The sequence below is a fragment of the Conger conger genome, chromosome 15 (assembly GCF_963514075.1).
Source record: "Conger conger chromosome 15, fConCon1.1, whole genome shotgun sequence".
Lineage (NCBI taxonomy): Eukaryota > Metazoa > Chordata > Actinopteri > Anguilliformes > Congridae > Conger > Conger conger.
The window spans coordinates 14,254,972-14,279,336 of NC_083774.1; the positions used below are offsets into that span (position 1 = coordinate 14,254,972).

The 24,365-nt window shown below is 45.8% G+C and overlaps 1 protein-coding gene across 1 annotated transcript in view; it reads right to left on the bottom strand.

Moving 5' to 3' along the window:
* The window catches only part of b4galnt4a (beta-1,4-N-acetyl-galactosaminyl transferase 4a), a 152,709-nt gene that overhangs the window by 44,073 nt on the left and 84,271 nt on the right, over positions 1-24,365 (bottom strand). The window contains exons 5-8 of the mRNA XM_061222114.1: positions 17,042-17,137; positions 15,937-16,027; positions 14,878-14,978; positions 3,890-3,957 (exon numbers count right to left, since the gene is read on the bottom strand). Coding sequence (XP_061078098.1) covers positions 3,890-3,957; positions 14,878-14,978; positions 15,937-16,027; positions 17,042-17,137 — 356 coding nt within the window. The remainder of the gene's footprint in view (positions 1-3,889; positions 3,958-14,877; positions 14,979-15,936; positions 16,028-17,041; positions 17,138-24,365) is intronic.

Genomic DNA, 24,365 nt, shown 5'->3' on the forward strand with positions numbered 1-24,365 from the left:
CGTAACTCCTTAAGCACTATTCTACATTATCCCCCCTCCCCTCAGAATAACCTTGTAAATGCATACCAATGGTGAATACCAACAATTCACTGAGGAGGGTAATAAGGGGGTTTTATGGAACGCTAGCATGAATCCCCATGTAGACAGGAGGGGAAAAATCTGAGATAAAATAGACCCACTTTACAGCAATATGAGCCCTGACAGGGAAATTGCCTGCAAAGTGTGATACTTTCATAATGCCTTCAAAACTAAGGACGAGAGCATTTTTTTCCCCTCTTTAACAACTCTGCCGGAAACTGGAAAACTGAGAATCAGACAGGGGTGGGCTGCCCGGGTGGGGGGGGGGGGGGGTGAGATTTGACATTACATTAATGGTAGACACTCTTATCCAGAGTGATGCACAGTTGATTAGACTAAGCAGGAGACAATCCTCCCCTGGAGCAATGCAGGGTTAAGGGCCTTGCTCAAGGGCCCAATGGCTGTGCAGCTCTTATTGTGGCTACACCGGTGATTGAACCACCGACCGCCGACCGCTGACCTCGCGTGTCCCATTTACCTTAACCACTACACTACAGGCAGTATATCTTCCGTCTGTCACACAACTTACAGTAGACGAACCCCCTCCATGCTCCCCCCACATCACACTCCAGCCAACCTTCTGCTTTGCCTCAGCCGACAAGAGCTCAGCACGGCGTGTGTCAAGCTAACAGGCGTGGGATTACCGAACGGCCTGACAGTGGCCTGACAGGTGCATAGACCATGTCACACCGGCAGGGCAGACCACACACAGACCTTCTGCCAGGGACACTTACAAGCAATGAATTACGATATTTAAATCGTAATCTGCATTTGTTTACATTTTTCGTTATTGTTGAATAAATTTTGCGTACTTTTTTTCCCCTTTGCAATGGGAACAGGGATGGAGAGGATCTGAAGGGTGTCAGAACTGAGTTTTAATATTTTTACACACACACGCAAGTCATTACCATTGATATTGAGGACCCGTATTTCCAGTAAAGTGAAAAAAGTCGATCTCTTAAAGTATTCAGCTGCGGCAGAAGTTGTGCCTCTGGCTGGTTTAATAAAGATGAGGGGGAGGGGGTCAGGAGAGGATGAGAAAGACTTTTTTCGTCACGGACATCTCCCAAACTTTATTAAAAAGGAAACAGGGGAACTTTGTGTGAACCCCCCGGATTACGCGAGCGATTCTTTCTTCAATGACAGCTGTTTAATCTGCAGCTACAGAAGAGGACAGCCAGCACGGAGAACAAAAGCAGGACTGGCGCTCATTGGAAAACACAACACCACCCTAGCTCTCTTTATTCTTCCACTTTCTCCCCAACAACTAATGTAAATATCCTGTCAGCCATTTTGAGGCAGAGCTGGGGGTACTCAGAAAGCACGCGATACCCTCTGGACTTTGGCCAGGTGGGGTTCTGCATCTTCCGGCTAAGATCTCCTTTTTCCATCCAAACGCATTGCTAAACTGCACCCCACCCCCCACCCACCACCAACACACCAACAGCATCTCAAAACCTTCTGTCTCAGAAACCCAAACAGAAAAGGGGTGCTCTCATGCCCAACACTCACACAGACAGGCTGCAGATGGAAAAAAAAGGCATCTGGGGGCCACTGGAACAGTGCTTTTCAGGCCTGGTCTTGGAGAGCCACAGGGTCTGCTGGCCTGTGCTGGGTCTCTGCACTTGAGTAGCACAGCCATTGCCCAGTCAAAGCTACCTCGGGTTACCTTGTTTCTTGGATCTGAATTCTTGGGCCCGAGCCGGTTGCTAATCTTAAGGTTGGTTAACCTCCAGGACCGGGCCTGAGGATCACTCACCGAGAATACCGCATCTGCGGCCGGATGCCTGAAGGGTAAAGTGTTGCTCATTCTACCTTGAGCATTTTATTTTTTTTTGTCTTTTATCGGAAGTCTCCAACTCCAGAGCGCGTCGCCGAGGTTGCGCATATCAACGCTTCCACAGTCTGTCTCTGTAATGGGCCGAGCGCTTATCGGAAGGGACGCTATATGAATAATGCAGTCGAAGTCAACCGCTCTTAAGTGGCCTCGAGAGGGACAGAGCGTCCCTCTGTCCGGACTCTGCCCCGGACGCGGGAGGGAGAGCGGAAGGCGGCCGGACTCTGGGACAGGACGCTAATGAATGCCCCGTCTGTCAATCAAGCAGGAGGCCATTTTATAATTACAATTCTTAACAGGAGAATTATCATCATTACTTTGATCATTAAAATGATATTGGCAACATTAGTGATGGTGCTGATAATAATAACGACTTTGAAATTGTAATTTGATAATTCGTGATTAATATTACTGTGATGAGAAATATTATTCCGATTGTTAACAATGATAATGGTTTTCATGATAGTTATAACGGATAGTTATGGATAGAATAGAATAGAACAGATTCATTTTTCCCAGGGGAAATTTCAGGAATTATAATTGTTCTTTTTAGTATTATTTAGTGCTGGCGGATAAAGATGCAGAAGCATATTTAGTTTGTTAGAAAGTCTGCCAAATAATTGTAATGTAATGTGCAATACTGCTATGGATATTCTCCCAAAATTGATAGGCAGTTTATATGGCAGATCACAGTCCTGCAAGCGTAGCAATTAAGCCTGTAATAGCAGCATCATGTAGCATAAAACCCTCATTGTTTAGCAGCCCCCGACAAATTCCTAAAACCCGGTAAGCACTTCCTGCAAAGCTGACAGGAGTGGGTGAATTATGTCACGCTGCCTGTCAATCAAACCCCCAGCCCCGCCCGCCCATCCCCTTATGCCCATCAGCACTTGTCCCAGGGTGGCAGGGGCGGGGATTCAAATGAGCAGCAAATGACACTTTGTCTCCAATGCCCAACGCCCCCCCATCCCAAGAGTGAAATATCTCCTCCGCCAGGCTGTGTAGCGGTGCCTCGCTCACGGTGAAGAAAACGCTCGGCTGGCTCTCGAGGCAGAACGAACGCAGGTGAGAACAGCTCAGGGAGAACAAAGGAAAAACACAGGCACTCTTAAAAATCAGAGAGAAAACTAATTAACAAACAAACATGGAAAACAGCACGAACAAAATCCTGTGAAGAAAGACTGCTGTAGAGGACAGTCTTTTACAAGCGTATAGATGTTTTTGTGGCTAATGAAGATAGAGAGAGATAGAGAGAGACAGGGAGAGAGAGAAAGAGATAGAAAGAGAGGGGGAAAGAAGATGGGAAAGGAAAATGGTTGTGTTGAAGCGATGCTTTGATTTCACATGTAACAGGCCTTTAGCCGTCTCAGATGTGTCCAGGCCCGAGGCAATCAAAACACCCCCGAACCTCCTCCTCAAACCAGCACCCCCCCTGCCAGGCTGCCTCAGCAGCACAGCTAGACTCCACATCCACAAGCTCTCAGGAAACATACCCCACAACACTGCTCACACAATCAGCACCTCAGGGGAACCCTTCACTATAAAAGCAGAATGAGCAGCATGGGCCTGCTGGTATACAGTAAGAAGCAGGGGTGTGTGTGTGTGTGTGTGCGTGTGTGTGTGTGTGTGTGTGTGTGTGCATGAGTGTGTGAGGTATACTTTTTAACCTTTCATAGTCCAGTCTGTACTCCTATTATACTGTTTAAATGTCACTCTCAGTAAGAACCCCTGCTAAATATTACATGGAATGCAAATACCGATTGAAAATAGATAGAACCGAGGTAACGTGTGACACATTTATATCAGGACCTTGGCTCAGCTGCTATTTTGCTGAGTCACAGAGAGGCATGATGGGAAATCACAGCAGAAATAGCCTCCCTTGGTGTGAATGAATCCTGTCAGGGTGATTTATCACCCGGCATAGTAAACGCTTGGTCTTTAATGGCAGGTGATGGCAGAAGAGCAGGTACTTACTGTACCGACTTGGAAGACTGGGACCTGAACTTGGTGAATTCCCCAGGTGCAGTCCACTCGGATCCCAACTGAGAGACAGAGCAAATAAGACACACTGCTATTAGAGGGTCAATAACACTGTTACACACTGTCAGGTAACCAACCTTATTCCTAGAGATCTACCATCCTGTAGGTTTTCACTCCAACCCAAACAAAGTACATCTGAATCAAGAGCTAGAGACCTGCATTGAGCTGATAATTAGTCAGGTGTGCCAAATTAGGGTTGAAATGATAACCTACAGGATGGTAGATCTCCAGGACCAGGGTTGGTGAGCACTGTGTAAGAGGGTCAATAAGACCATTACACAGAGTAGTTAGAAGGTCAACAGACAGCTGTAACAATAAGGCAGTTACACACTGCCTCACATACTGCCGTATCATGATAAGACTGTCACACATTGATAAACAGAGTAAATGAAACTGTTACATACTGCCGTTATAGCAGGAAAAGTACAATGTTAGGAGTTTAGACACCGGTTACATTGTGTACTACTAGGGTAAATAGAGAGGCTGTTGCACGCCATCACTGGCAGAAATAAAGACTGTTACACACCGATTTAAATGTTATAAAAAGCAGCATTGTTACAAATTGTTTATAAGTGATGGGATAAGTTTGGGCAGGGCTAAGCACAGAAACGAGAGCCGCAAATTGTATTTATAATCTTGTCTCCCGACCTGGCTACAGCTCGCGCCCGTGCAGGGACGATAACAGGGGGAAAAAAAACAACAGCAGGAGTTTAGTTGTGATAAAGAACAGACTGTGGGACTCAGACTGCCGCTCTATCTACAGCAGGGCTTTGTTTTCCCTTCCTGACTTTACTCTGTTAAGAAGCCATCTGGCAGACATTGATCCGGCAAGCTGCTGCCGCGCCCGTCACAGCACTGAGCACTCAGACACCAGCAGAACTGGAGGCAAACGCCGTAAAAACACGGCAAGACTCCGCGGCCAAGTCCACACAGGCCGAGCTATCGCGAAAGGATTCGCCGCGATCTCCCGGATTCAGTCGCAGATCAGCCACAGCGCCTCAACCCTGCACTTCTGGGTCTTCCGAATTTCCTTAGGATAACGGGGGTGCTGATATAGTCATGGGTAGGGGCGTCACCTCACGTTTGTTTGTGCATCGTTTCACTCTGGATTGTGTAGTGCGCACTGGCTGATAAGAAGCTACTCCTTATCAATCAGAGCGAAGGACACGATGTTGAGTTGAGTTATCTCGACACCTCCAAGGACCAATGATGAACAAACAAATGGAACATTTCTGGCCTGATTGTGGAAATGCTAAATGTGCAGTATTCCGGTGCCATACGAGGACATACAGTAGAACTGTAGGTTTACTGACAACCAGAATCAAAGCAAGTCAAGGGTATAACAATGAGCCCAGTATAGCAGTACAGACTGATCTCTGTGAACAAGAGAACATACAGACACAGAGTCAGATGACAAAGCACTGAAACTGCATGGCTTAGTCCTTACTTTGAGATACACACCAAACGGGATGAGTGTGTGTGAGACTGTGTGTGTATACAGTATGTGTGTGTGACTGTTTGTTTACAGTATCTGTATACGACTGTGCGTGCACACACACTTTAGCAATCTTTTCAATTCATGATCATAAACAAGCTAAGGGTGTCTCCCAACACTGCCCTGTAGTTACACACAGGACACCCATTTTCTCACAGAGTTAAGGAAACTAATTAGCACCCCTGCAGTTTCTGCGCCGTAATGGAGTCATTTGGCAGAAATCACAGCATGCGGTCACTTAATTGTTTGTGCATTTCTTTCTCTTCTTTTTAAGTCATGTAAGCGTGAAAAGCCATTTTGTTAATTGGTTGCCATGGCTTCTGGCTTCTTAATAAGCTGAGATCCAAAGGCTCAAAGGCCCCTTTCAACTGTACGGGAGAACTAACACACTGACCGTCAAAACCTTTCACACAAAACACCATTCACACGATATCTGCTTCGTACACACTGCTCTGTTTGTTTAGGGCCGGATCCTGACCTAAGGAATGTAGGTGCTTTTTTGTACGTGCTCCCAGGCATCAATAGAAGCTGGTAGTATTATTTTACAATTTTCCATGGTCAAATTCCTTTCTAGGCTGAACCAAAAAGAAAGAGAGATCATCAAAAGTCATCCAAAATCACTGAATCAATGAGATGCGTAAGCAATGAGTAAGCAAACTGATCTCCGATTGGACTATCACGATGCTGTAGTTGCGTCATCGTTCCGTCACGTGACGAGGCCTCACTCCACTGTAGCTTCAGTCAGTTTAGTCAGAGAGGAAGAGAACAATCTTTGGTCTGGTCTACAAATCACAGAGCTACACAAGCTAGCAAGCAACTGGCTATACAGCTAACTAGCTTGCTGGCTACTTCTCAGCTTCCAGTTATAAAATTCCGTAGCTTCGCTAGCTAGCCTGCATCTGATATGCATGCATCCTACACAATCACTTCCCTTTGAAATAGGTGGCCCATAAGCTCATCACAGCTACAGATGTAAAAATGTGCATTTGTTTAGAGTTCCCATTACGTTTCTCTTTCCTTCACAAAAAGACATTATTCAGTTTGACAGGGCATGGGTGAATGTTACTGTAAAATCTTCAACCGTGTACACATCTTTTAATATAAATTTGGTGCCCAACGTGTGGATGAGCACATCCAATTTGGAGAGTCTAATCATCTGCGACGGCAGCCGCACTCGTTCTGCAAACCCCCGCTGCCAGCTTACGAGAGTGTACACATCCAGAGTTACCCAAAAACACGTGTCCCCAGCTGTTCGGGGCGGCCTGTAGCATAGTGGTTAAGGTAAATGACTGGGACGCCCAAGGTTGGTGGTTCTAATCCTGGTGTAGCCACAATAAGATTCACACAACCGTTGAGCAAGGCCCTTAACCCCGCATTGCTCCAGGGGAGGATTGTCTCCTGCTTAGTCTAATCAACTGTACGTCGCTCTGGATAAGAGCTTCTGCTAAATGCCAATAATTTAATAAGGTAATGTTTCTGTACACACCGCAGATTGCACGTTCTCACTGAGTGGAGTCAGAGGAAGACCTTTCATATACAGCTTCTGAATGCAATCTCCAGGCATAAACCCAACTGAAACCTCCCATTCCCGGGGCAACGGGCCATTGTGCGGTGCCCTATGGAGCTCCCGGCAGCAGTAGGCACAGGTACGCTCATCCAGGCACCACAGCCTGGTGCCCTAATCAAACGAGCCATCCAGCAGCCACAGGAGTGTGTATGTTTAAAGGGGGTTGGGTTCTGTATCTCGACTGGCCAAAAATGCCCAAATGGAAAAGGTGCCTTAAAGAAATCACAGACCCAGGCACACACTTAAACCTGTCTTCTGAGCTGTATTGTTATATGGGCATTGAGGATACAGAAAAGAAAATATGAAACACTGTATTCTTCAGCTGACTTATATAAGGTGGGCCTTTTGTAATGAAATGGGACTACACTATTTGAGCAATGTAATACAATGCAATAGTAATGGGCCATGTGATGACATTTAAATATAAATGGTTTTTGAATGTGTATGGTATTATTATTCACTTTAATAAAAGCCTATATTGCCATAAAATGACACTTAGGTACTGCATTACATTACATTACATTACATTATTGGCATTTGGCAGATGCTTTTATCCAGAGCAACGTACAGTTGATTAGACTAAGCAGGAGACAATCCTCCCCTGGAGCAATGCAGGGTTTAAGGGCCTTGCTCAAGGGCCCAACAGCTGTGCGGATCTTATTGTGGCTACACTGGGATTCAAACCACCAACCTTGCCTGTCCCAGTCATTTACCTTAACCACTAAACTACAGGCCGCCCCGTAATGCATGTAAAGCTATTGTCGTTACTGGGCAGTAATTCCATATTCTGGCAATGGGTTTGCCTTATAGTAACCTATACGTATATTCCCATTTTTGTGCGAACAAAGGATGCATAGTTAAAAAGGGATTGACTGCCCCCCCCCCCTTCCCTCGCTAGAAAGGTATGTCCTGAGGCAACTTCTTTTTCTTTGATTAAAAAAGTTTACCTTTTAGATCTACTGCGCAGGGAAAAAGCGTGGAAAACCATCAAATTACAGACGATGCAAGCTGGCAATAAAGAGAAGCCAGTAGCATCTCAGAATGTACATCTCTGGAACTTCCTTCCTGGGGACTGGCTTTTGGGAGTGGAACATAGTTCACAGTTCAACTGACACGTCTGTGACTGTAATCAAATTAATGCCGCATGATCACACACATACGCCCGCGCACATACACACACACATATGCAGCAGGCAGAGCTAAAGATAGCCCAAAGTTACAATGCTACTGAATATCCCATAACAAACTCCTCACACTCTCATGAACATTTCCAACACCGTGGGGCTCTTTTCTTAGCCAAGAAGATATTTCCGCATCTAGCACATAACTTATCCTTTGAAAACAACAAAAGTAATTATTTTCCACAACAAACGGGAACTCAGCAAAGATATAATTATTTATAACAATAATAATAATAAAGAAGAAAGACAATCAGCAACCAACTTCTGATTGGACCATAATTAATTGGACCGAAATTCATTAATGGGTAAAGAAATGTTCTTTGAATAGTACATTCCCTGAAGGTGTCTGGATAATGTGTAATTACGTGCTGAGAAATCAATGGTCAAACTGCTTTTTGTTTTTAACCCTTTGAGGTGTGAGATCACACGTACTGTACATGATTATAATATTCTTTTTTTAAATAATTTCTTTCAGATTTTTTCCCTTTTTTTCTCAATTTGGTAGCCATAGGTACAGTTGGATACACCGCCCACACCCTGTCCCTCGGTGGCCTGAAGGAGAGCAACACGCCTTCTTCAAGCTGTCTCGTCTCATGTTTGTGACCGTGATTCTTAGGCGCCCGGGGTGCTGTTGTGTGCGGCGATCCGCTAACCCTGCCAAGTCCCTCCCTCTGCAGCAGCGAGCCAATTATGCCGCTCCACGAGAGCCGGCCGAACTTGGCTTTTGGCAGGGCCGGGAATCAAACCCCGGTCCTCGGTGTGCAACTGCAAAGAACTGCAACCGTAAGTCTGCTGCATCTTAGCCTGTTGCGCCACCGCATTATAACATTCTTAACTGAACATTCTAATGCTGATGTAACCATCACTACTGGTAATCGAAAGCCATTAATTTCTAGAACACGGACTATAATTTTTAAATAAACATTCCAAAAAAATCTACATTTCAAATTTAAGTGGGTACTGTGCTTTTTATGATTCACAGGCCCAACGTTTCTCTCCACGTGGCCTTGGACACCCACTGCCTACCTCCTTCGCCTTATTGACTGAGATGTGAACTTTTTCCATACGAGCGATCAAAATAACCTCAGCACTCTCTCTCTCAGAATCCAACAAAACGAGCGGGGGGGAAAAGGGCAAACAATTTTCAAAAAAATAAAGCACAATACACCCGGCAATAATGCTGGATTCCGCTCTCCCGATTTCACCTTTCTTCCCTGCTTCAATCTCCCTTTGGAGAGCCAGCTCCATCCAACAGAGTGAGTGAGCGGACAGTCGAATTCAAAAGCTTGAGATGCTACACTCCAATTTGCAACAGAGGATAGAATATTTATGTTGGGCATGTGGGGGGAAAGAATGATTTTAGAGATGGTCTAATGTGCCTAATGGTCTCCCGGACACGCTGACGCTCCAGACACACGCGGTAATTTTGACATTAGAGCCCCATCGATTTCCGGACTTCAGGGGAGACAGGTCAGCGCTACAGATGTGAAAGTGAAGGCCAGGGGGCGATACAGGAAATCGTTGTGAACCTTGGACACGCCGCCCGTTCGGAATTTTTTAGGCGAATAACAGACGAGACACAGCCGGCCCCGGCTAAAATGCTCCTCGACCAATCGAGTTACTTTCACAGAATATTGACTTCATTCTTACGAGGGCGCTTGTCTGAAGGGTGCAGGAACCGATAAACATTTCTGTTCACGCTCGGAACCGCAATCAATACAGCGGCCTTGTGCCGTGACTGCACTGTATGGAGCGCTGTTGTGAGGGCCTGTTTTACAAGCCCCGAGCTTTCTCTCACATGTCAAAGAGTCTGCTGCGCCTCTCTGAGGGGCGGGAGGGCCACGGCAAGCTCCTTGACTACTGGCACGGTAGCTTTATCAGACAGCAAGTGTCTGGAAGGCTTCATTAAGTTTTCTGGCTAAGGCTTCCTGCAATCTGATAGGTGGTAGCAGATTTCTTGTAATGCATTTGGTTGACTGGAGTGATTTTTCTGACATTCTGCGATCCCCCATCCCCCTCAACTCAGATCTCCCCCTGATCTTCCTCACCCGGAAAGCTAGCACTGGTGCCTGAGGATAACCTTGTGCTTTGCTAACTTGGAGATTTCAGATGTTTTAAGAGGCTGCCGCTGCACTTCTGCAATATTCATCAGGTCTCTAATTGAAGCCACCGCTGTGTCTTCCCTTAAAAGCTGACATTTCCAATTGAGACACCTTGCCGACCCGCTGACAGGATACGGGATAATTTTGATCCGTCAAACCTGGCTTACAGCGTGCCATTTATCATCGAATAATTGTCCCTCAGTGTCCAGAGAAAGTTATCATTTTGTTTATATAGCCTTTTTTTTTTTTTTACTACTGCGGAGATAAAAATGTTGTGAAATGTTTGAAGGGAAGGAAGTTTCCACCAGCAAACACCAGTAAAAACACCAAGCTACACAGTTATGAGACTAAGAAATATGACCAGAGTTCATCATTCTAAGCACAGAGATTAGAGATTGTTTTGGTATTGAACTGCCGTCTCCACCAGAGATTTGTTAGAAGTAGTAGCTGTCCTTTGGTTTATTCGTAAATTATTTTATTTGTTTGTCGCACTTAAGCCACATGGGAATGAGACATTAAACTGTATAATAGCGAGAAAGAAAACGTGATCAAGCCCATTCGGTTCTTCCGCAAGTGGCACCGCCGCAAGATGGCTGCCATGGCCCAGAAATAGAATTACTGATGAACCTACCATCCATTTTCTATGAGTGTCTAAATGAATCATACTCTCTCAAGCGTGAATTACAGCCCCAAAGCTCAGATTCCAGTCATCAATAGAAGCTGGCACTATCATTTTACAATTTACCAGGCTCATTTTTTTCGGGCTGAACCAAAAAGAAAGAGAGATCATCAAAAATCACTGAACAATGCGATGAGTAAGCAATGAGAAAGCGGACTGATTTCTGATTGGACTATCATGATGCCGTAGTTGCGTCATCGTTTCATCACGTGACAAGGTCTCACTCCGCTGTAGCTTCAGTCAGTTTAGTCAGAGAGGAAGAGAACAATCTTGTCTACAAATCACAGAGCTACACAAGCTTGCAAGCTAACTAGCTTGCTGGCTACTTCTCAGTTTACAGTTATAAAATTTCACAGCTTCATTAGCTAACCATAATTGCCACTCTTGTGCATAACGTATTAACATGCATTGATACATGTAATAGTTCTGAGGACATACTTGACATCTGAAGTTAAATGTTGGTAACGTTAGACAATATACGATGATGAATGCTAATGTGGGTTACATTGCTTAGCGAGCAAAGTTAATTTAGCATGTTCCTGGGTGCAATGTACAAAGGCTGCCACTACAATCCGCAAAAGGGACACGTTACCATTGGCCAGAGAAAAAACTGTCAATGGCAAAAGTGCCATTTTTCTGTGGCCGTTTCCCTTGCAGTTAGATTACAGTTCAATGGAATGAGATAATTAGTCAGAGTGACAGTTTGTTTTTGAACTTGAAAAGTACGGCTACTGGCAGACTAGACGGAATTCTCATTGGAGGCTTCTGCTGTCCATCACTCTCCACCAGAGCTCGCCTGATTGGATGCTGAGCGTGTTTGGGGCAGGGAGAGCAGTAGAACACAATGAGAGCAACTTGAGGACAGCAGAACAGGATGTGACCAGGACCAGAGGGATGCACTGTCCGTCTGTATGTCTGTCTGTCTGTCTGTCTGTCTGACCCACAAACAATAACAGGCTTTCAATTTTGCTTTCTCTCGCAGCCCTGTTCAAAATCCTACACCAGGGATCACTACAGTGGAACAGTCTACCATACTTCATGACCCAAGCACACAGTAAAGAAAGTACCAAATTTCAACTAAACACACTTAGTCTTGGATGCAGCCTTCCAAGAGCAAGCACGACACTGAACTGCAGTTTCAGACCCCTGTCCTAAGCACTACAGATCTATTTCTTGGGTCACATCCTGTTTTCAGGGAGCTTCTTCAAAGTGATACAGTTTCTCAAAAGAAACCAGGTTTGCTGAACCTATTTATTTATTTTCATGATAATATGCGATTCTGCGATTTGTGATTTATGTTGGAAACCTTGCTCATATTGTATCTGGTTAGGACATTTAGATAGCGATCCCACACACGTGGCAGACTCTCATTAAGAATCCCAATTCCCTGCACGGTACGTTTTGCAGTATATTGAAGTGAGCCCTCATTAAGCACACTGGTGGCTTTTGCGAGAAGCGAGAGCAAATGTCATTCGCAATTTGGGGTGAGCTTGTCACATTGTGTCCCACAGTGTTCTCTGTAACAACGGGGGATTCCTGGAGCAGGGTCGGGGGCCCCAATCTGCGCCACCTCATATTTAATACGGATGTCACATCTCATCCAACAGATGTTGCGATCCGTGACATTCACCCGGTGTCTGCCAGGGCTGTCCTGTGACCACGTTTGGAGGCTTCGTAACCGACGGAGTGATTTGGCACTAAATGAGTCCGCTTATTCCCCCCAGCACATAATTTGGCATTTCAAAATGGTTACGAAATGGACCGAGGTGAAATTTGTCACTCAGTTGTCCCGTAACACGTTCTCCGGCGTGACAATACAAGCCGAGACCTTTGCAACACGGTTCCGTGAGGCGGACTGACATAATGTGATGGGATTCAGTGGAACAGACTGAATCTGATTGCTTTCTGTCTCACATACATGGACACACATGTTCATGCACACACACAGAGACTCTCTCTCTCTCTCTCTCTCTCTCTCCCACACACACATCTCTCTCCCTCTCTCTCTCTCTCTCTCTCTCTTTCTCTATCTCACACACACACACTCACAAACTCACACCCACACTCACACTCTCTCTCTCTCTCACACACACACACACACACACACACTCTCTCTCTCTCTCACACACACACTCACTCACACACACACACACACACACACACACACCTGTTCCCCTGCTGGCCTCAGAGCGATTGTTAGGGTGACACGGTGAGCCAAGCTAGACCTCATTATTCTCCCATCAGCCTCGGCGGCAGACACAACTGACACCATCACAACGTAATGGCTGAACTCCCTGACCTGTCAGGCTATAGAGCCGCATGGGCAGAGCTGTGATCTAAACCCACGACTCCCTGCCTCCAACCGGGAGGATTCTGCTACAATAATCCACCCAAAGGTCTCACCGCTGTTTTTTCTCAAACATTTTATAGCATACCATTTTTAATGGTCTTTGAGGACTGACTTGAAATTCAAGAACCATAATGAGAAAACAATGAAATCCCTATTTGAACTCTCCGCTTTGAAAATTATATTTTATTAAAGCAATAGTGTTTCTCCATACAGCAGTGTTGGAAGAGTATGGCTTCACAACACTGACAATGGGTGAAGCTACTTATGACATACTCTATCATCACACAAGACTCTTTTTACATAGTAGCCACTGGATTACATACCCAATAAATGCAGATTCAGTAACTTGCTCAAGGGTGCAATTCGTACAAGAGAACCAAACCTGCAACCTACAAAGCCAGTTACTTAACATTACATTATTGCCCTTACCCCACGTTGTGTTGTGGAAAGAAAATTAACAAAATCGCTCCATTCTCTTATCAATACCCCTACAGCCAAGGCAGTTTTGACCCTTTCAGGTGTAAGATCACAAATATGTGATTGCAATGTTTTTAACTGAGCAGTGGAGTTCAACAATACAGACAGAATTTTGAAAAGAAGAAAAAACATTCCAAAAAACCTACATTTCAAAGGGTAAGATATTTTAAGATATTTAACAAAGAATATAAACTGAATTCTGGATCACCCTGAGCAACCTGTCCTCGACCTGCTTACAGGAATCATATAAAAACTGAAATGACACAAAATTTAAAGTAATGCATGTGTCATCTCTTTTCCAATACCACACAAGGCCCCTTAAAAAGAGAGACAGAACATGAAACCACTCGACAGCAATGATTATGTCTTTAATATGATTGGATTTTTAATGGCGTAATTCAATACACTTCAGCATGTCTCCACAATTTTTTTACATTTTGCAAAAAAATTAAAATGTAACAACCTCTTCGGAAAATGCAATCCTGTCCTGCCATCAGTGCAAAAATAGAACAAATTCTGCTGTTTAAAACTATTCAGAGGCATTGTGTGGATGACCTCAGTGACAGACAGAGATGATCTGTGAGATTTGAGCGAGGTTTTAGAGTTATTATGCAGGGTTCAGATGCAGCTTACAGAGGCAAGGCCTGGCCAAAGCTTTGCGATAAAAAGGTTCTTTGGAGGCCAAGCCGGCGTGAGTGGAAAGCAATTTGTATATCCACACTTACATCAAATACGTTTTTGTTTCCTTTTGTATCATTTTTTAAACACGGGTGCTTGATACTGCTCAAGGCCAAATGCCAAAGACGTGTAATCGAAATACACGAGGAAAGTACATCAAACTTTTTAAAAGAATATAAAATGTACAAAAGATTTGGGGCCTCCTAAAAAAAGTGTTTCAAATATGTGTACAATTTAAATGCATGCAAAAAGCTTGGTGATTATGATATTAGACACACTTATGATACTATCAGGATATTATTATACATGTATTATTAGGGCAATGTATGTCACATATTCTGACAATATTGAAGCTACATTTAGCACAGATATTTTATCCTCTCTGTTTCTTACCCGGCCTACGAAGACCAGCAGCCGGGCATTCAGGGGGTTCTCGTCTGGGCTCAGCCAGAACTCAGAGTTGTCATCTGAGGCCACGGCGAACTGGAAGTCCCCTGCAGGGAGGGAAAGAGGCCGTATTAATTAAGGAGGGGCTGAAAGTCAAACAGACAAACCATCGAGCCCCCTACGCTGCTGTGTGCATGGATGTGAGGCCAGGGGCAGGGGGTTAAGTGTGTGTAAATCCATGTGTATGCGTGTGTGTACCTCTGTGTGTGCATATATGTATACTATATGTCTGTGCGTGAATGCAATTGCGTGTGGCTCTACATGGGTGTGTTAAGTGTGTCTAGCTCCATATGTATGCGTGTACCTGTGTGTGTGCATGCTTATGTGTGTGTGTGCATGTGTGCGTGTGCATGCGGCCTGTAGCGTAGTGGTTAAGGTACATGACTGGGACATGTAAGGCTGGTGGTTCTAATCCCGGTGTAGCCGCAATACGATCCGCACAGCCGTTGTACCCTTGAGCAAGGCCCTTAACCCTGCATTGCTCCAGGGGAGGATTGTCTCCTGCTTAGTCTAATCAACTCTATGTCGCTCTGGATAAGAGCATCTGCCAAATGCCAATAATGTAATGTAATGTATATGTATACTGTATGTCTGTGCGTGATGTGCGTGGCTCTACATGAGTGTGGAGAAAACTGCTGCAGGAGGCAAGGGGAAGTGGCAAGTGTGTGTAGTTCTGTGTGTGTGTGTGTGTGTGTGTGTGCGTATATGCATGTTTGTGCATATAAGCGACTGTGTGTGGCTCTCCATGAGCGTGTGCAAATACTGCTGCAGACAGTGCCCTCAGGCAAACTTGTTCGATGCCTGGCTCACAGAACTTATTCTCTCTATTTATAAAGCTGACCTGAAGAAGACAGGTGGGAGGACCACAGCTCGCAGGCAGGCATTTCGGCTCAAACAAGCAGAGAAAACAAACACTAAATGGCAAAGGGAGCGGTGCACCGGTCCCGCCCGCCCACCGGCGCCCTAAGGTTCCCGGCATGTTCCGGCCCGGGCTCTGGCCCTCACCGTCTCTGTAGGGGTGGATGAAGCCGAAGATCCGCAAGCCGTAGTTCTTCCACTTGGGAGCCACGGCCAGTTTCTTCACCGTCGTCCTCGTCTGGAATTTAAAAAAACGCACCATCTGTTTGTGAGCCGAAGAGAAAACCTACCGCCCCGACAAACGCACACAAAGCATACAAATACAATCTGACTGTGGAATTAAAAAACGCATGGACTGTTTATGTAAGCCGCCCATGGAAATATGTCCAAACAAACTCCACATGCACAGACACACACGCACACAAACGGAGACACACATGCCGTTCATCCATACGCAAACATACATAAACATACATACAGTACAACAACAATCTGACTTTGGAAAGGAAAACTCATTGACCATTTATGAAGCCACTCTTGGATATGTGTGCACATAAACACACACACACACACAGAAATACAAAGCGACTTGTTTATCCGAGCGTTAGCTCGGTGTGCAGTGCTTTGCGCTCGGTCTGTTTGTGGTCTGATACTCAGAGCCTGGCCTGACAGACAGTGCTGCTGTAAACGCCCTGCGTTTTCAGTAAACAGCACAGACTGGAGGAGTCTGCAGCACAGACTGGAGCTCTTCTGCTGGTCCACATCAGGGACACCAGCCCAGGCAGGGAGGGAGGGTGAGAGCAATCACACAATCTTCAAAGCATTCCAGAGCTTTTAACTGCATGGCAGAATATTTGTTATTATTTTGCACAATAATGTTAATAATTTCAAAGAAGGGGAAATGCGAATGAATATTAATCAGTCATAAACTAAAGAGTTACGAGCAGCACAAAGTAAATGTGAAGCTGGGTTGTCAGATCTGCAGGAAGTGAAAAGATTGAGCAGAAAGATGGGAGCTGGATGGATGGATGGATGGATGGATTAGTGTGGGGAATAATGGAGGGAAATCAAATTACTTCTGCACAAGCCCACACACACTCACAATTGGCAAACAGGTACACACACTACATATCACAAACACATGTACACATATGAAACACTCACCACATACAGTATCACACAGACAACCACACACGCTCACAAACACACACGTATACACACACACACACAGATAACACAAACACACACTTACGTGGGGGTAGAGGGGGAAGTGGAGGTTCTTCCTGAGCTGAGTCACAGAGGAGCCACACCAGTCTTCAAACACATGTAGGTTAGCCTGGCCTTTATACTGTGGAAGAGGTGCAAAAGACATGATTGTTTTTCATGCACAATAGTCTCCAGAGATTATAGAAAATGGTGGGAAAAAAAAACAAAACAGCCATTGAGCAGTAGTTCTATGGGCAAAAACGCCTTGTTAATGAGAGAGATCAGATGAGAATGGAAGGCAACCAAAACTTGAATAACCATGCATTACAACAGTGTTATGCAGAAGAGCATCTCTGAATGCACAACACGTCAAACCTTCAAGCGGGTGGGCCACAATAGTAGAAGACCACTGTAATAAAAAGTCAAATAAATACCTAATAAAGTGCTCACTGAGTATCTATTACTACTGAGAGAGCGTGATTTGCCATATCTGAAAGAACAGAAAAGGTCTATGAGCCCTTGGATTTACCTTGAATGTAGGGTAACATAGCCTTTACATGATAAGACTGCAAGGTTCTGAAGCTACAAAGCCGTTTGCTGAACAGTGAATTTGTCTAACGAAAAAAATGTGAGAACATCAGAGTATGAGCTGCCTAAAATATTCCCAGGTCCAGTCTCAGCCTGCGTGCTTAAGGCCTGAACGGCTGTGGAGGTAAAATACTCTTTGATTCCCGGAGTCCGTGGGCAGAGTAGACGATCAGCGGCTGTTAGGCTAGAACTAGCGGGACGATGTGGAGCAGTGCAGAAACAGGAAAAGGAGATTTTCACACAGTGCGCAACGCATCCCTTTCCCGCTAAAGTGCATTATGCTGCAGGGTTCTGGTGGAGAGACCAAGCGAAACGCAGCAGGAAACAGGGCGGAGGCCAGATCGACGACCCCGAGGGCAAATGCTCTCGTAACTCTACACACACTGTCGTACCACCGAGGACACACTCTCATACCTCTGAGGACACACACACTTGGGTACTCACAGATGCACGCTGGCAATACGCTGGTTTGTGTGTGTGTGTAGATGTACACCTTAGTGCGCACACATTTGTGCATTCCTTCACGCACACAAACCGTTCCGCCCATGCACACACACACACACACATGCAAACACACTGAAACCCACAGACCACAAACGCACACACTCACGCACGCTCGAACGTGCAAACATATGCTAACATACGTCCACGCGGGCTCATTTTCATACAGGGTTACCGCACCGGAAAAGATCGGCTTAACGGTACGATCCTCCACTCAGCCCCTGTCTCAATCACTCATCTCTCAGCCCTGCGTCCCCACCCCCCACCTCCTCCCCCCGACCCCCCCTCTCCACATCAGCAGGAGCCCAACACGACAGCGCCCACACAGGAAGGCAGCGTGGAGGAGTCTGAGCGAATGCGCGCTGAACGAGAGCCGCACACAGCCGCCGGAGTCCTCCGAGGCTAGCTCACGCCGCGGCTCCCCATCCAGAACACTTAAACTCCCATCAGCCCCGGAGTCTCACCGCGTGGGGGGAAACAAACATCAGTAAAGCTCTCAGAAAGCCATTCGGCCCCCAGCTTGTCCTTGCTGAAAAAAAAAAAAAAAAACAACATAAAAACTGTTTGACTCACAGCTGTTCTTACCAATCGAGCTCCTGGCACGCTGTGGTTATACAGCGAAGTGTGATCACCAGGCTCTCCCTTTCATTCACACGTCTCTCTCAAAGCGCGCGCACACACACACACACACACACACCATAAAGCATTCATATCGCAGATTGAACAGGACACGGCTCTCTCGGATCTCCAAGGCTTCCGAGTGGTGTTACCGATGGGAGTCTGGCAATCAGTTTTATTGCGATTGAATTCCTCTCTGATATCAGACTGATACCGTGATCAATATGGGAGCCGTTCAGACGCAGAAAAGCTTTCAGCTGTGCAGGAATGTACTATTTCACAGGTATCGATTAGCTCCGGGGGTGAGGCCTCAGCCTGGTGCCTCTCTCAGGCAGCCGGAGACAGAGAAATCCTCCACGCTTCCCTGTGACCACACAGGACAGGGCAACAGCTCGATCCCCGCTCACTCCGACTCCACTACCGGCCCCAGCGTCCGTCTCCGGCTGTCCCCGGCACCCCGTTCGATTAAGAACAATGTCCGATCTCCAGCTTCCCCCTGCGCCGTTTCTATTTCTGCCTTCGCTTTTATGCAGTGTTTCCACGGGGAGTTCTTCGACAGGACCCGGGGAAAATTGATGTCACTTTCTGGGAACATTAGTTTGGGGAGCGGTGAATGTTTCTGTGGCCCTCCCCTTCCCAGACACACACACACACAGACACACACACAAGCACACACACAAGCACACACACAAGCACATGCACACGCACACCGAGAACGGTTTCCTTATCCTACAAGGTTGGGGTCAGAGAGAGACCGTATTTATCCCAAAAGCAGAACTGGGTCTCAGTAAAAATGCACGTTAAGCTCTTGATAGATTCTTCCATTTATTTTTTAGTGCACAGCTTTTTGTGGGATTTTATTTCTAGTCCTGGCTGTTTCACGTGATTCTGTGAGATAAGGTTCTATTAATTCTATTAATTCCATTCTATTCGTTATTACATTCGTACAAGTTTCATTTTAAATTAGCATCCATAACTTCACACCCACATTTACAAAAACTGGAAGGTCTGGAAATTCAGGTACTAAACTAATGATGTCACTGACCTACATATACACTTTACAGCTCAACCAGACACCATGGCAACCTCCAGTCCAAGAAACCTTTTTTTGTGAAACCATGGAAACCAGACTGGCGGTAACCATGAGGCCAGGTCCAGGTAGGACCCTCCGCTCAGGGTCGGCTAATCTCCTCCCCTTTCGCCTCCTTCCCTCGTCACTGGCTGCACGTAAACGGGATCTCCATGGAAACGGACTGACCTGCCTTTCCTCCCAGGATGCCTGGGAACGGTGACGGCGATCTGGTCCGTGCCCAAGCCACGCGCCACTTTGATTACGGCATTAGAGTAATTGTCAGAACTGTCGCCCCCGACGACCGCGTCTCCGCCCTAATGAGACGCCTCTCCCCCCTTAAACTGTCAGCCGCGCTCACACTCGTGCCAGCTGGAGTTCAAATTCTTCACCCTGCGCTGCTAACGGTAGGAGCTCCCAGAATCCCCTGCCAAATCCTCAGCTGAACTGTTTAGAGCTCGCTTTTTACAGTCTTTTTGTTCCTTTCATCTGTCCGCCCTGTGAGGAGTGCAGGTTCCTCCTCCATATCGCAGGAGATTATAGTCCCAGGGCTGCTGTTCTGGCTGGTTTTTGGGACATTTTAGCATTTAACATAACATTGGTCTCCACCTTGGTGCTGTACATTAAGTGTTCACCGTATTACCAAGGCTTAAAATGGCTCCTGATTGAAAGGGAACCACATAAAAACACATGCAGATGCTCTTGTCCTCCAGAATACGTTTGACACCCCCTGTTGTAGTATCGATGTGACAAGAGGGGGCACCATCAAAGTGCCGCCTTACTCTGAGGTCCTTGCGCTTTTGCCAGTATCATAGCAGCTAGTATCTATTCAGTGACAGGTTCCAACTTCCACTCACCTACAAACAGACTAGCACTGATGACAGGTGTACACAAACACAACTTCTGTTCACTGACAAACAGATCATGACAGGTGTACACAAACACAACTTCTATTCACCGACAAACAGACTAATGCCGTGACAGGTGTGCACAAACACAACTTCTATTCACCGACAAACAGACTAACATCGTGACAGGTGTACACAAACACAACTTCTATTCACCGACAAATAGACTAACGCCGTGACAGGTGTGCACAAACACAACTTCTATTCACCGACACACAGACCAAGCAAATTAAAATTTGGCCCCTAATGAGGGGCATCCCAGGGCTATAAAATAATAAAAGGTGTTTCATTCACACAAAATTAATAACCAACATTACACTTTTGATACATACTGTATGGATACATATTCCCGTGTACGTTTAATACTATATTTTAATATCTGACAAGTTCAGTTTGGTTCTGTCCATCGCCATAATATGTTAGTTACTTGTCACCTATAACAGGAATGAAATATTTCCTTTCTTTATAAAAATGTTTCCAAGATATACTTTTTAAACATTTACAGGAAGGTGGTGCAAGGAAATTCATTCGCCCGAAAAATACCCAATGCTCCAGGCTCCCTGAGTGAGAGCAGCCGTTAGCATATCAGGTTTTTATTCAGTGCATGCTGTCGGTGAGTTCAGATTAGACACGAGCTCATTGATGTATCGGCTGGTTATTCATCTGTTCCCCGCTCCCAGACCCCGGGACCTCTCGCAGAGCAGCGCAAGCGTCGTAAAACACTCAGCCGCGCGACAAGCACAGGCTGCAGAGGGGAGACACTCCACGCAAATAACCTCAACACGCGTATTTGTATAAGTGTATCTACATAAATTCATATCGGGAAGAAAAAATTGAAGAGTTAGTGCCTTTCTGACGGTGAAGATCAATCCCCTTCGCTTTCTCTCTCTCACGTATTCAAATGTGCGTTCCTCTCGCACGCGCGTTTAGCGCTATGCCAGCGAGAACCAGCTCGGCGTAGAGGATGAGGCTTACAAAGAGAGAACAAGGAGGAGAGAGGAGAGAGGGAGAGAGGGAGAGAGGGAGAGAGGGCTAGAGGTGGGGGAACAGGGAGCTAGAGAAAATGGGGGTCAAACAAATGAGACAGTTCGAGAACAAGAGGGGTGAGGGGGCGCAGAGAGAGGAAAATAAATTTACAAAAAGAGAGAAAAATAAACAGAAAGGGGAAGAGGATGGAGAGAGGATGAAATAGAGATGGAAAGAGACAGCGGGAGAGAAAAAGAAGAGCAGCAGTAGTGAGTCTGTAAGGAAGCGCTCCATGCCACACTATCTCGCATCACTGATCCCACCAGGCTCTGTCCTATATATAGCCTCAAACTGATTTAATTGAAGCCGGTGTGGTGGGCGGCATGGAGTTTCCACCAGCCATGGGCTGCATGGTGCAATAACACATCCTGGAGCGAGACAGCTGCACCTGCACCGTGCACACAACACACCACACACCACACACACAACACACACACCACACAACACACACAACACACACCATACAACACAGCACACACACCACACACACACAACACACACAACACACACACCACACACACAAAACACAACACACACCACACAACAAACAACACACAACACACACCATACAACACAGCACACACAACACAACACACAACACACCTCAGAGTGCACACAACACACAACACACGAACATCAGAGGACACACGACACACAACACACAACACACACCACAGAGCGCACACAACACACACACTTCAGAGTGCACACGACACACAACACATAACACACACCAAAGAGTGCACACAACACACAAGTCACGCATCACAGAGTGCACACAACACACACCACACACACCTCAGAGTGCACACAACACACAGCACAAGCACCGCAGAGTGCACACAACACACAACACACGAACATCAGAGGACACACGACACACAACACACAGCACACACCACAGAGTGCACACAACACATAACACACACACTTCAGAGTGCACACGACACACAACACATAACACACACCATACACCACAGAGCGCACACAACACACACACCAAAGAGTGCACACAACACACAAGTCACGCACCTCAGAGTGCACACAACACACAACACAGGGTACACACAACACACAACAGAGTACACACAACACACAACACATGCATCTCAGAGTGCACACAACACACAACACACAACACAGAGTACACACAACACAAGCACCGCAGAGTGCACACAACACATGCACCTCAGAGTGCACACAACACACAACACAGAGTACACACAACACATGCACCTAGAGTGCACACAACACACAACACATGCACCGAAGAGAACGCACACATCCAACACACGCACACACACAGGCGTCTGGGTTTACAAATATGGACTTCCCATTTTAGCTCACTCTCTGATCGGATGAGACAAGGAATCCTCTGGGAGTATCTGTGGACATATCTCTGCACAGAACAGACAAGCAGAATGTCAGCACTGCTTTATATAGGAAGCTGTGCCAGCTCTCTGGACTGATGCTTCAGGGCTGGGTTATTTTATATGTTTTACACCGTCACGATACAATGACAATATAAATACATTTTACTTGAGATAGATCTGAACTGTACCCAAGGACAGCAGAGTACAGCAGAAAATAAAATGAGCACAGAATACAGATAAATAAATAAATATTAAAAGTACTAGTAGGGGCTAAGGGGACACTACCATTAAAAATAATTACGTAGATAAATACACAGCTAGTGACACGGAAAGGTTGGGATGTTTAGGCCAACTTTATTAAATGTTAGCAAATAATTTATTCGGGAGGTATACAGCCTGAATCTTATAAGCAATATTTTATTACCAAGGAGCTTCCCCGAGTTTAATAAACAACGCCAACTCTACAACAACACATTTACTACCATTTCATTATTGATGTATTATTATAACTAACCATCAACAATGTAGTTTAATTATGTTTCAAGCAGTTAAAACTTTAATTAGTATTAACACTAATTAGGAGGTTGTCAGTCTCCAGCAAGTTACTTAACCTGAGTTGCATTAATATAAATAAATATAGAATACTACATTTCCAGTAGTATTCATGCATGCAAAGAATGTGTACTGTGTACGTCGCTATGCATAAGAACATCTGCTACATGGCTAAAATGTAAAAATTGTAAATCACAACACAACTTGATGGTTCACGGCCGGGTAATTCTTCGAAAAGGACAATGTTTTCAAATGTCAAAACACAACGCTCGCTCATTCTCCAATCTGCGAGTCGTGCCCTCAGGAAATAGGGGAGGGAGAAGACTGTTGAATGTTCTGTTTGAAACATTTCATCGCAAAAAAAAGAAAAGAAAAGGACAATGTTTAGATCGAGCCGCCTATTTACTCTCTAGATGAGGCCTATCAATAAACAAAAAGTTTCCATTCAAAATGGGGCTATTAAAAAACGGCGGACAGGTGCAGGATGGATGAGTCAGTGCAGATCCAGGCCCATTAGAGCCCTGTCCTCATTGTTCCCCGATGAGGCCTCCAGGAGGCTCATCACGCGCCGCGCCGTTCTCAAACGGAGCGTAATGGCATTCGATAACCGGAGGTGGAGAGCTCGTAAATCACGCCGGGAACACAAAGGTCATCCCCGCGCGCGGTCACCCTCTCCATTTCTCCCCGACGTCTCCGGCTCCGATGGAGCGCTGCGGAGCGGGCGGAGAGGGGCGG